This window comes from Nannobrachium achirus, assembly GCF_963921795.1.
Source record: "Nannobrachium achirus genome assembly, chromosome: 13".
Taxonomy (NCBI): Eukaryota; Metazoa; Chordata; class Actinopteri; order Myctophiformes; family Myctophidae; genus Nannobrachium; species Nannobrachium achirus.
In genome coordinates, this window is record NC_137833.1 from 38019718 (window position 1) to 38033969 (window position 14252).

The 14252-nt window shown below is 41.5% G+C and overlaps 1 protein-coding gene across 1 annotated transcript in view; it reads right to left on the reverse strand.

Annotated features, from left to right (window-relative positions):
• The window catches only part of LOC308297289 (ankyrin-3-like), a gene marked incomplete at both ends in the record, with an annotated part of 206468 nt that overhangs the window by 93903 nt on the left and 98313 nt on the right, over nucleotides 1–14252 (reverse strand). The window contains 5 exons of the mRNA XM_080740702.1: nucleotides 85–183; nucleotides 536–733; nucleotides 2465–2563; nucleotides 10547–10645; nucleotides 13021–13119. Coding sequence (XP_080596828.1) covers nucleotides 85–183; nucleotides 536–733; nucleotides 2465–2563; nucleotides 10547–10645; nucleotides 13021–13119 — 594 coding nt within the window. The remainder of the gene's footprint in view (nucleotides 1–84; nucleotides 184–535; nucleotides 734–2464; nucleotides 2564–10546; nucleotides 10646–13020; nucleotides 13120–14252) is intronic.

Consider the following 14252-nt stretch of genomic DNA (forward strand, 5'->3'; position numbering starts at 1 on the left):
ATAAAACGGTCGCTTATCTCCCGATTAGGGAGTCTTACTGGTTAGAAATAAACAGGCTAAAATGAATCCAGTCCATTTGTGTACCTCAGTGACAGCCTGGATGGAAGCTCCATGTTTTAACAGCAGTTCCATCACTTTGACCCGGTTCTTCTTGCAGGCGATGTGCAGTGGGGTGAAACCGTTCTGTGCACAGGAAAACACACACACACACGCACGCACGCACGCACGCACGCATGCACGCACGCACAAGCACACGCACACGCACACGCACAAATTATTGTAATCATGTGTTTTTACTGCTTTTGGAATAAATAAATAAATAAATAAAGGCCTAGGCCAAAGGATAGTGGTCCAGGCACCTAGGCTGGTAATCCAGCCCTTGCAGCGTCGCAGGTTTGAGTCCCGATCCTGACGACCTTTGCTGCATGTCACCGCCCCATCTCTCCCCGTTTCCTGTCAGCCTACTATACATCTATCAATAAAGGCAGAAAAAGCCCCAAAAATATCTTAAAAAAAAAAAAAAAAACATCCTTACCAGGGCCTTGGCGTTGGGGTTGGCCTTCTTGTCCACGATGAGCTTGGCCGCCTTGTAGTGTCCGCAGTGCGCGGCCACGTGCAGCGCCGTCAGGTAGTCGTTGGTCACGTCGTCCACGGGCACATCGTGCTGCAGCAGCAGCTGCACGCAGTTCTGGTGGTCGCCCTGCGTGGCCATGTGGAGCGGGGACAGGCCGTTCTACGGGGCGCGGGAGGGACGGAGGGACGGTGGGATGCGGGGAAAGGGAGAGAGAGCGGGAGGGAGGGAGGGAGAGAAAGAGAGAGAGCGCCAGACGGGGCAAAGGCAAAGATGGACATGGAGAGAGAGAGGAGAAGAGAGAAAACGAGACGACAAACACACGACGCGGACAGACAGATGATGGACACACGGACATGGACAGGCGTTAGGGGGACGTGGCGGTTCACCCGCTGCGGAGGAGGAACACTGTGTGAAGGCACTCAAGGCAGATGTGGTGGGTTCTAGGTAGGGCTGTCACAATTATTACATAATCGTCTAATCGTGATTATTTGACATTAACGCAATTATTTTGTCATAATCGTCATAATCGTGAATGTTGAAAAATGTCCGAAATAGTGGAAATAGCAGATCTACAAGCTCACAACGCGTCGCATCGCGACGCATTGTGAGCTTGTAGATCGGCTATTTCCACTATCAAAGTTATTTTTTAAGTAGTAAGTTGTCAAATATGTCAGTAATTTCTTTGTATATTTAGGTTATGTGTCATATCTACCATGTACAACTTCAAAGCCTAAAAGCCAAACAGAAATGTAATTATCAACGACAAAAACACAATTAAATCGTTAATCGCCAATTATTTGAGTGACAATTAATCGTCATGTAAAATGGCATATCGTGACAGCCCTAGGTTCTAGGGATGGGACGATAATCGTTATTATTGCTTATCGTGATGAAAAACAATCGCGATGATCATATCGTGGAGATTTAAATATATGGTGAAATGATCTTCCGTCATGCACTGGGATCAATTCACCTTTTAATTGCTGAGTTGCATATCCGGTGCCATTTAAACTCTCTATAATTGGTCAAAGGGACCTGGAAATAATGTACTTGATAGACTTTTTTTTCACTTTCGACCAAATCTCTTTGCCAAAAAATATACAATCTACAAGCGTTGTGTGCTTGTAGATCTGCTATTTCTTTGGGCAAATGTTCCGCCCCAGGCTAATGGATGTTGGGGATATTTTGATTATCGTGATAATATCGTAAATCGCAATTTCTTTGGTCACAATAATCGTGACATGACATTTTCATATCGTCCCATCCCTAAATGTGGTAGGTTCTGGACAGTTCAGGGGGACCATTGTTATAACGAGGACATTACAACAATGTCTTGTGTTTTGTTACGCTGGTGGTCCCGCGCGGAGGGGGCTTTACGCGGCCACGTCGCGCTGGTCTGGTGGGGAGGTCGCACAATCGTTATGGAGACATAACAGCTACTAATAGTACCTTTAACAGTTGTTGATGAATACGTAAATAGTTCAATGGATGTAGGGTTAGGCTACCAAAACCAAATTCACACTTATCATCAACAATGCTGTGTCAAATGAAATATGGGCCTATTCTATTCTATTCTATTCTATTCTATTCTATGTCCTGTAAGTTAAGCAGAAAATAAAGAGTTTCTGGTGACATGTAACCCTATAATTGCTTCCCTAGACAGAGCAAAGCAAGAAGTGACCGTTCATATCAGTAGCCCATTTTCATGCTGTGTTAATGAAACATTTGTGTACATTTCTATTCTATTCTATTCTATTCTATTCTATTCTATTCTGTCTCGCAAGTAAACAAACTAAAGATTAAATACAAAATGTAGTTTTTAGTGACAACCCTATAATTGCTCTCCTAGACAGAGTGAAGCTAGAAGCGACTGAACACATCAGTAGCTACCTTGGTCTTGGACAGGATTGGAGCTCCTCTTTCCAGGAGGATTTCCACCACCTGCTCATGGCCGCTTCTCGCCCCGCAGTGGAGTGGCGTCAGACCATCCTGCAGTGGTGGGAAAAGTAAAAGTATCAATACTGCAATGTAAAAGTACAGAAAACTAAATGTACAAAAGTACAAAAGTAGTGGGACTGAGTTACTAGGGCCCAAGGTGGAGGGGCCTTCATTATTTTATACTTTAGCTAATGAAAAATAGCAGATATACAAGCTCCGCGCTGCAAGCTTGTAGATCTGCTATTTTTGAAAAGTTGTGAAAATGTGTGCAAATCTTATAGGCCTATGTATTTTTTAAGCGAACATTTGTAACTCAAATTTTGCTTCTGGGGGGTCCCTGGAACTAAATATTTTGTGATGGGGATCCGTGGCCAAATACATATCATTTTAGGGGTCCTTCACAAGAAAATGTTTGAGCACCACTGACATAGAAACATAGGTGTGCAAAATGTGCAAAATTCCGCTGCCCGCCTCCTCACCAAAACCCGATCAAGAGACCACATCACCCCAGTTCTCCACGATCTCCATTGGCTACCCATAAAATACAGGATTGATTTCAAAATACTGATCACCACTTACAAGGCCCTCAATAACCAGACTCCCAGCTATCTCTCAGACCTTGTTCAACGCCATGTTCCCTCCCGCAACCTCAGATCCGTAAATGAGAACCTTCTCAAGTTCACCCACAAGGCCAAGAAACGCACCTGGGGTGACAGGGCTTTCTCCGTTGCAGCCCCCACCCTCTGGAACCCACTCCCACCCCATATAAAAGAAGCCCCCACCCTTGCCGCGTTCAAAGCCTCCCTCAAAACCCACCTTTTCAAACTTGCTTTCCCTTCCTAACTTTTCTCCACTCGCCTTTCAGTTTTTATTTTTCTTCCCTGTGTGCCTGCTAATGTACATCTTAGATTTTATCCTTTTAATCTTTGTCCTAATAAAGTTGTTTTATTTTATTTTGTTTGTAAAGCGAATTTGAGTATCTTGAAAAGCGCTATATAAGTTCGATGTATTATTATTAGTGGCCAAGGCCACGAAGTGGCAATGCCTTGGCCACTCATTGTTATTGGACTTCATCACTATTATTATTATTAGTGGCCAAGGCCACGAAGTGGCAATGCCTTGGCCACTCATTGTTATTGGACTTCATCACTATTATTATTATTATTATTATTATTCCGCCACTTTTGCTCTAGCGGCTAGACCGTGCAGTCGCTTTTTACGAAACTCGGCAGTATGGCAGAGGACTATGCCAAACGGCTAAAACGCGAAGCTCGCAACAATCGGCCAAAGGGTGGCGCTGTAGGAAGCCTTTGAAAAATGCCAACTTTGAACAGGTGTAGCTCATGCCCTGTTTCAGGTACAGCAATGAAACCTGTATACACTTATGCGTCTCCTCATGCCGAACAACTTGTACGCTCTGACTTTTGACCTCTGACCTTTACTTCTCCCACAATTTTGAATTATATGAAAAACAGTAAAAATGTATCTCCTCCTGGGATTTTCGCGTAATGTGCGCGAAACTTTTTTTACATGAACTTTGGACCAATACGGTCTGAAAACTTAGGCGGATTTTCTTTAAAGCGAAACATTATTTTTTAATAATTCACTCAATGTTGCAGTTTTATGCAAATTTTTCTTCTGCCTCTAAATCATACATGCAAAGTCACACGTTCATGGCATTTGGCAAATATGTAGAGGGTTAGTCCAAATATCACTGAAAGCAATCTTACTCCAATTGGCCAAAGGGGGGCGCTATACGAAGCGTTTGAAAACTCAAACTTTAAAGGGGCATAAGTCATGCCTCGTTTCGTTTGAAGACATGCAACTTGCTTACACGCGTGCCTTGACTCAAGCGGAAGACATCTGTGTCTTTGTTAAGTAAGCTCCGCCCTTAGATTTTCCGCCAATTTGAGCAGTTTGTAAAACACTTAAACCCGCTTTTATTCCGGAACTTTTGCGTCACGTGCACAGAACTTTTTTTACAAGAACTTTGGACCAATATCTAAAGATCTGTCAGATCGGATTTTTTAAACATTGAAACATGCTTTTTTAATAATTCAATCAACATTGCAAGTTTTATGCAAATTATTCTTCTGCCTCTAAAACATACATGCAAAGTAACATTTTCATGATGAACTACTGTAGAGGGTAAGTCCAAATATCACTGAAACCAAAAAGAATCATATTTGAACTGGGGACCCCCCACCCTGACGTGAGTAGGGTTTTCCCATGATCTGGGCCTTAGGCTAGATGCAGAATAGAGCTGGGACGTTCGCGAACGAATCAAATCTTTTGAACGGCTCTTTGAAGTGAACGTTGGGATCCGGTTCGCGCAGTAGAGAGCCGTTCATTTGGGGGGAGACCCCCTCCCCCCAATTCAACATCTCCTTGCTACTCCACTGAGTACTGACTGAGTACAGTGAGTGAGTGAGAGAGAGAGAACAAGTGTAGGAGCGAGTTCATTGTTGCCTGCTTGTTTTTTTTAGGTGTTTTATGAATAGCAAAAGTCAAGGTAGCTTAATTTACACACACATTTTATGAAAAGGGTAAATACTAAATTGTGATCTCAACTGTCAGCAGAGGAATGTGGTGCCACCTTGTGGATTCATGTTTAAACAAATTCTTCTTAAAAATATATAAATATACAAGGAGCCAAACGAGCCAGTCTTTTGAACGGCTCTTTTTAGTGAGCCAGATCGATGGTACTGTCTCACTTCAAAGAGCCATAAATCCCACCTCTAATGCAGAATAGACCCAAACACAGCTGCCCAGCAATTTGCAATCAAACCACACCCAGTATAAAGCCAGACTTTCTGCAGTAACTTGCTCAGTGTGGTCCACAACACTGGAGGTGTTACAGGCAGCAGGTATGTACTCTTTATTTATTTCAACAACTATTCCAATTTCTGACAGTTTAATTCATTAATTATTTATACTTACCCATGCAATAATTTGACTTTTAGATACCATACCTACCTGATCCACTCGCTACACTGGCTGTGTGAATGAGGAACATTGTGACTTGGTGAGTGACCATGTGCTCTGTAATGTTATGTTGTTTTTGGTTTTGGGATCTAAATGTTAAACAATTTCTTTTGGAATGTAATGCTTGTATGTTAGCTGCAATGTTGATTATTGAATTGATGTATTTTGAGTTTAATGCCAATGCCTAGTTGGGCAGATTAATGGAATTATTTTGTTTCAAGCCTGTAGTGCAGCAGATTATTTGAATTTGTTGTTTTTCTATTCATTTGGCCTTTTTCTTTGATCCAGGCCAGGTTTATTCCCTAGAACTGAATCTGAAAGATGGCGAGCCTGCAGAAAGACTGACACAATCCTGTCTGACCTATGGGTAGGAAAAAGCAGCCGCAGTGACACTCATTCCTATTTTGATTTTGAAGTAATGACTTTGAGTTTCTTTATAAAGTAATGATGTTTGAGTGCATTCATTTATTCATTGTTTCAAACCATGCAGGGGAAGCTCAGCCTCACACCTGAAGCCCATCTGACAATCCGCTGACAATCAGTACCAGCTCCCAGATTGCTTCATTGGAGCCAAAGAAAGGCAGTGTAAGTGGGTTCATTATTCTGAACTGTGTGGAACGGGCAGATTGAACACCTCTTCTCTACCTTGTGGCTCAACTGTAATTATTCTGAAGTTCACCTCATTTCTCTCTCCCTCCCCCACCTAGGCTGGCTGGGTTCCAACACCCCCCAATTGGAATCCATAGTCTGCTCTGCCCACAGGACAGCAGCCCCATGTGAGCCCCTAAAGTTCCAAGTTTTGACCCCCAGCCGCCTTCCCCTCAACGTTTTTCAATAAAAACAATTTAACTTTAGTTAAGTCTGACTCTGCTAGCCACTTACAGAAAATAATGCTGCTATAATATTTTGCAATTGCAAATCCTTTGTGTAAATAAACTGAAATTCATACTATTGCATGACTATTTCTTTATCATGTTTCACAAGCATCTGGGTCTACAATGCCAGTGGTGTAAAAGTAACTGATTACATTTACTCAAATACTATCCTTAGTATAATTTTGAGGTATTTTATACTTCACTTGTATAGTCTTACTTCTAGGCTACTCCAGTAAATGCTCATGCATTGCATTGTGAGCTTGTAGATCTGCTATTTTCAAAAAATGTCAAGTTGATGCCAATACCTTTGTACTTTTATTCAGTATTTACACTGAACAGAGGCCACCCTTCTCACATTGGCCTGTTATAGCGCCACCAGCGGGTAAATTTTTGCAAAACACATTTTTGGAACAAAATGCTTCAAATCCTGCATGCAGCGTCCGATTGCCGTGAAAGGCCCAAGAACACGTGGCACCCTTTTCACTTTGGCCTATTATAGAGTCACCACTAGGCCAAAAAAAAAACCTGCCAGAGTCCTGTTCGGTCCTGTTTTTCTTTGATATTCTTCTTTGCTTTCCCTTGATGCCTTATTGCTTTCCTGCTTTTTATGCCTTGGACACTTTATCGCTGCTTGCAGCTATATTTATTATTATTATTCCGCCACTTTTTCTCTAGCGGCTAGACCGTGCAGTCGCTTTTTACGAAACTCGGCAGTATGGCAGAGGACTATGCCAAACGGCTAAAACGCGAAGCTCGCAACAATCTGCCAAAGGGTGGCGCTGTAGGAAGCCTTTGAAAAATGCCAACTTTGAACTGTTGTAGCTCATGCCCTGTTTCAGGTACAGCAATGAAACCTGTATAGACTTATGCGTCTCCTCATGCCGAACAACTTTTACGCTCTGACTTTTGACCTCTGACCTTTACCTCTCCCACAATTTTGAATTATATGAAAAACAGTCAAAATGTATCTCCTCCTGGGATTTTCGCGTAACGTGCGCGAAACTTTTTTTACATGAACTTTGGACCAATACGGTCTGAGAAGTTAGGCGGATTTTCTTTAAAGCGAAACATTATTTTTTAATAATTCACTCAATGTTGCAGTTATATGCAAATTATTCTTCTGCCTCTAAATCATACATGCAAAGTGACACGTTCATGGCATTTGGCAAATATGTAGAGGGTTAGTCCAAATATCACTGAAAGCAATCTTACTCCAATTGGCCAAAGGGGGGCGCTATACGAAGCGTTTGAAAACTCAAACTTTAAAGGGGCATAAGTCATGCCTCGTTTCGTTTGAAGACATGCAACTTGCTTACACGCGTGCCTTGACTCAAGCGGAAGACATCTGTGTCTTTGTTAAGTAAGCTCCGCCCTTAGATTTTCCGCCATTTTGAGCAGTTTGTAAAACACTTAAACCCGCTTTTATTCCGGAACTTTCGCGTCACGTGCACGGAACTTTTTTTACATGAACTTTGGACCAATATCTAAAGATCTGTCAGATCGGATTTTTTTTAAATTGAAACATGCTTTTTTAATAATTCAATCAACATTGCAAGTTTTATGCAAATTATTCTTCTGCCTCTAAAACATAGATGCAAAGTCACATTTTCATGATGAAATACTGTAGAGGGTAAGTCCAAATATCACTGAAACCAAAAAGAATCATATTTGAACTGGGGACCCCCCACCCTGACGTGAGTAGGGGTTTCCCATGATCTGGGCCTTAGGCTAGATGCAGAATAGAGCTGGGACGTTCGCGAACGAATCGAATCTTTTGAACGGCTCTTTGAAGTGAACGATGGGATCCGGTTTGCGCAGTAGAGAGCCGTTCATTTGGGGGGAGACCCCCTCCCCCCAATTCAACATCTCCTTGCTACTCCACTGAGTACTGACTGAGTACAGTGAGTGAGTGAGAGAGAGAGAACAAGTGGAGGAGCGAGTTCATTGTTGCCTGCTTGTTTTTTTTAGGTGTTTTATGAATAACAAAAGTCAAGGTAGCTTAATTTACACACACATTTTATGAAAAGGGTAAATACTAAATTGTGATCTCAACTGTCAGCAGAGGAATGTGGTGCCACCTTGTGGATTCATGTTTAAACAAATTCTTCTTAAAAATATATAAATATACAAGGAGCCAAACGAGCCAGTCTTTTGAACGGCTCTTTTTAGTGAGCCAGATCGATGGTACTGTCTCACTTCAAAGAGCCATAAATCCCACCTCTAATGCAGAATAGACCCAAACACAGCTGCCCAGCAATTTGCAATCAAACCACACCCAGTATAAAGCCAGACTTTCTGCAGTAACTTGCTCAGTGTGGTCCACAACACTGGAGGTGTTACAGGCAGCAGGTATGTACTCTTTATTTATTTCAACAACTATTCCAATTTCTGACAGTTTAATTCATTAATTATTTATACTTACCCATGCAATAATTTGACTTTTAGATACCATACCTACCTGATCCACTCGCTACACTGGCTGTGTGAATGAGGAACATTGTGACTTGGTGAGTGACCATGTGCTCTGTAATGTTATGTTGTTTTTGGTTTTGGGATCTAAATGTTAAACAATTTCTTTTGGAATGTAATGCTTGTATGTTAGCTGCAATGTTGATTATTGAATTGATGTATTTTGAGTTTAATGCCAATGCCTAGTTGGGCAGATTAATGGAATTATTTTGTTTCAAGCCTGTAGTGCAGCAGATTATTTGAATTTGTTGTTTTTCTATTCATTTGGCCTTTTTCTTTGATCCAGGCCAGGTTTATTCCCTAGAACTGAATCTGAAAGATGGCGAGCCTGCAGAAAGACTGACACAATCCTGTCTGACCTATGGGTAGGAAAAAGCAGCCGCAGTGACACTCATTCCTATTTTGATTTTGAAGTAATGACTTTGAGTTTCTTTATAAAGTAATGATGTTTGAGTGCATTCATTTATTCATTGTTTCAAACCATGCAGGGGAAGCTCAGCCTCACACCTGAAGCCCATCTGACAATCAGCTGACAATCAGTACCAGCTCCCAGATTGCTTCATTGGAGCCAAAGAAAGGCAGTGTAAGTGGGTTCATTATTCTGAACTGTGTGGAACGGGCAGATTGAACACCTCTTCTCTACCTTGTGGCTCAACTGTAATTATTCTGAAGTTCACCTCATTTCTCTCTCCCTCCCCCACCTAGGCTGGCTGGGTTCCAACACCCCCCAATTGGAATCCATAGTCTGCTCTGCCCACAGGACAGCAGCCCCATGTGAGCCCCTAAAGTTCCAAGTTTTGACCCCCAGCCGCCTTCCCCTCAACGTTTTTCAATAAAAACAATTTAACTTTAGTTAAGTCTGACTCTGCTAGCCACTTACAGAAAATAATGCTGCTATAATATTTTGCAATTGCAAATCCTTTGTGTAAATAAACTGAAATTCATACTATTGCATGACTATTTCTTTATCATGTTTCACAAGCATCTGGGTCTACAATGCCAGTGGTGTAAAAGTAACTGATTACATTTACTCAAATACTATCCTTAGTATAATTTTGAGGTATTTTATACTTCACTTGTATAGTCTTACTTCTAGGCTACTCCAGTAAATGCTCATGCATTGCATTGTGAGCTTGTAGATCTGCTATTTTCAAAAAATGTCAAGTTGATGCCAATACCTTTGTACTTTTATTCAGTATTTACACTGAACAGAGGCCACCCTTCTCACATTGGCCTGTTATAGCGCCACCAGCGGGTACATTTTTGCAAAACACATTTTTGGAACAAAATGCTTCAAATCCTGCATGCAGCGTCCGATTGCCGTGAAAGGCCCAAGAACACGTGGCACCCTTTTCACTTTGGCCTATTATAGAGTCACCACTAGGCCAAAAAAAAAACCTGCCAGAGTCCTGTTCGGTCCTGTTTTTCTTTGATATTCTTCTTTGCTTTCCCTTGATGCCTTATTGCTTTCCTGCTTTTTATGCCTTGGACACTTTATCGCTGCTTGCAGCTATATTTATTATTATTATAGGTCTTTCAAAAAACCTTCAAAGACTTGCACACATTTTCAAGATTTTTCAAAAATAGCAGATCTACAGCTTGTATATCTGCTATTTTTCAATAGTTAAAGCACAAAATAACGCAGTGAATCCTTGTACACAGGGCCCAGAATTTGGTGCGACACCCTAGTCCTCTGGAGTCTCACCTTCGTCTTGGCGTCTATTTTGGAGCCTCTGTCTAGCAGCAGCTTCACCATGTTGCTGTTCCCTCTTTTAGATGCTACGTGGAGTGGTGTGATGTCATTCTGAGAGGACAAGAAGAGAGTTCAAAGCAGGTTAATAATGGACAATAAGCTACTCTATTAGTATAAACATTTTAAAAGGTGATTTCATTGCACTTTTGTGCTTTTGAAGCAAATTATTTGTCTTCTCAGATGGGGATCCTTCACAGGATCCTCCACAGTTGCACACTGAGGCCCACTGGATACACACTTTAAATACTCTGGAGCCCACACTGGGGCGGCATAGCTCAGGGGTAGAGAAACCGTTATTGGAGCATGAAGGGTTCCCGAAGGGTTCCCAGTTCGAATCCGGGCTCCCCCTGAGTTAATGTCGAAGGGTCCTTGAGCAAGACTCTGAACTCCTAATTGCTCCCAGTGAGTAGGTTGGTGCCTTGCGTGGTTTCCTCCGCCACTGGTGTATGAATGTGTGTGTGAATGGGTGAATGTAATGCACAATCTATGTAAAGCGCCTTGGATAAAAGCGCTATATAAATGCACAATTTACCCACGGGCCTGAATGAGGAACTTAATCTATCATGTGTTGTATACATTTTCTTTTGAATCCCCCTCAGACGGTTCCGCAGGCTGCTACACCACTGTTGCTTGCATTGTCGTCCTCCCCCTCATACTGTACCTTAACTACTATTTGCTGTCTGTCTCTGGACACCTGACCCCAGTTTAAGCAGTCTATTCCCAAACCTTTGTTTGATTTTTTGCTTTATACTGTACATGATTTTACAAACAATATTTAAAAACGTTTTTAAATACCTTTACCAATATAAAAACATATATATATTTGTGAATTTGACATAATATGCCTATAATTATTAATTGAACAAATGAATTATAATTCATTATTGGAGAACCATCCACTTGAGTTCTCCACGTGAAAAAAGATGCATGTAGTCATCATTGCTAGCCTTTAGACATTGGCTAACATTTTCAAAAAACATTCTCCAAAAAGCTAAGATTTTCATGAACTCCCTAATCGGGAGAAACAAACTTTAGAAGGCAATTGTAGCCAATCAGGAGGGAATATGGGAAATGGGACAGATCCATGTTGATGACATGACTTTAGAAATAGTGTGTACCGCTTTGCGTGATTTTAGGCCATAATCTGTAGGAGCAGTGTCCAAAAATGTGTTTTACAAAAATCGGCCTGATGGTGGCGCTAGAAGAGGGCCATATGAGAAATATTAATAAATAATGAAAAATCTAAAATTCCATGAATTAGTTAAATGTTTAATTAGTAAAAATAGCCAATCTACAAGCTCACAACGCGTTGCTTTGTGCCGTGTTGTGAGCTTGTAGATCTGCTGTTTTCACTAGTTTGGATCCCGGACAAACGTCTAATTTTTCTTTTGAGTCACGAGACAAAACGTTTGGGAAACACTGGTCTACAGTGCACTGTATAGTCATCATGTTGTAGTGTTACGCTACACAGGCCAGATGCACTGTAATCACTGTCAATAGCAACACAAACACCAACACTCTCTCAGATGTGGCTAGATAATATAATTACAGGCCACCGTTGACTCTCATTAGCTAATGTCTAATGTTGCAACAAATAGTCTTAATGGCACGTGTGGCTGAATTACTGTGTAAATACCATAGTAAATAAATGCTAATTCTACACTGCTTGCTGGTGTCAGCAGCAAGAGGCACTGGCTGAGATAACATTTGCATGTTTTATTCATTAGGGCAACGGAGCCTTAAGGCATTCAGCTGATGCTCTTGTCTGATCTTATCCAGAGTGACTTCCTACAATAAGAACAGTACAAAAAAAGAAAGCCATCAATAATGACCATCTTTTGCAAGTAGCTGTGTTGGTAAAATAGACCATAATATAATGATAATGAGTTTGAAAACAAAAACAGAAAAGGACTCAATACAGTATGTCCGTACATGGACAAATGCGTCAGTGGAAAGACTGGGTTTTACCTGTGGCAAATTCTATATTTTCTTTTTTACACACCCTTATAATTTTCTTATTTTCCATCATAAGACCCAATTACTGAATGTCAGTCAGTCTACAGTTTTTTCTTTCTCGAATATGTATGACACTGTGGCACATTAGGAGTCCACTATTACTAGTTCTCAAATGCTTTATTTGAAAGGACCCGCAAAACACAGTGTGTACAAATGGAACCAAAGGGTCCATTTGGTTTCATTTGGACACTCTCAGTGTTACAGACCGGTTATGGTCATTCAGGGCTATCTCTTTATGTGTTTCCGGTAATATTATTGTCATCATATGTTTTCATGTCTGTGGCAAAAATGTAATCTTGACAAAAATGTCCGCCACATGCCAGCATGGAGACAACCCCTGGTTTGGCCCAATGACTGTTGTCAGTGTATGCAATGCCCCTTCTGGCCAGGAGAGGGCACATGAGACTCACTCTGGCCATGAAGTCGACAGCAGCCCCTCTGTTCAGCAGCAGCGTGGCTACGTTGATGTTGCCATAGTGAGCGGCGATGTGGAGAGGAGTGAAACCACTCTGAGAGAGAGAAAGACAATAACACAACCACACGCACACACGCAAATGCACGCACGCGCGCACACGACACATACACAATCACAAATACACGCACACAAACAAACAAACAAACAAATGCACACATGGGAACAAACAGATGAACATGTGCACATAGAAACAAACAACATGTATGCACATTGCAGAGGCACACACACACACACAAACACACACACACACACGCACGCACGCACGCACGCACACACCACCACAGAGAAGGAAACAAACACAAGGGGTCAGTAAAGGCTATGAGCCTGATATCAATGTCATTCACAAAGTCTACAATTGCAGTAGACTATTTGTCTACTACAATAGAAGATATGCAGTATTCTCATGTGTCTACAATCACAGTCCATTCAACTAGGATGCACTCTGTATACCATACACGTACACACACACTCATATGACTTTACTCAATCTGTCAGAGAAAGTCTTTTACAGAAACATCAAAGGTGGGGCCAATGCTACATTGTCACGTAGAGTGTTACATTCAGAATTCAGTATCATTGACCACGGGCCTCTATGAGTCTTCACAATACTGAATGCTGCCACACTGGGGAACTTTGGGGAAGTTACACTCACAGTTACGATCACATAATGTTGACACGACACCACCAACAGTCAATTTACTGGGTAATAAGTATGAAGGCTTCTGACAAAGAAACCACATCAAAACCAACAACTTTGTTTGTACCACTGTGTCACCAGCTGAAAACAAAGGTGATGCATTGCATTCTTGGCTTTAATATCTGTTATTTTTGATGAGTGACACGGTTGCACGACAAAGTATAAATTAGGCTTTAGAACTAAGGTGAACTATATGGGTTGTTATTTAGCTATGTTTTGTTCCGCCTCAACTGCTGTAAATGTACATCTATTTGCTAATGTCTTGAATTACTGTCACGTCCTTCCTGGTAAAAACCCCTGGCTTAGTGTCAAACAGCTGTGAAAGCAACACGGTGAAGCCGCGAGTGTCCATTTAGCTCACAGAGTGCGCAAATGTTAGGGGATCCATTTTAAACCAATCTGTCCAATCAATGAAGGAATTTCACACCAACCTCTCCAATCGCAAGTGATCCCCATTTCAATGAACTATT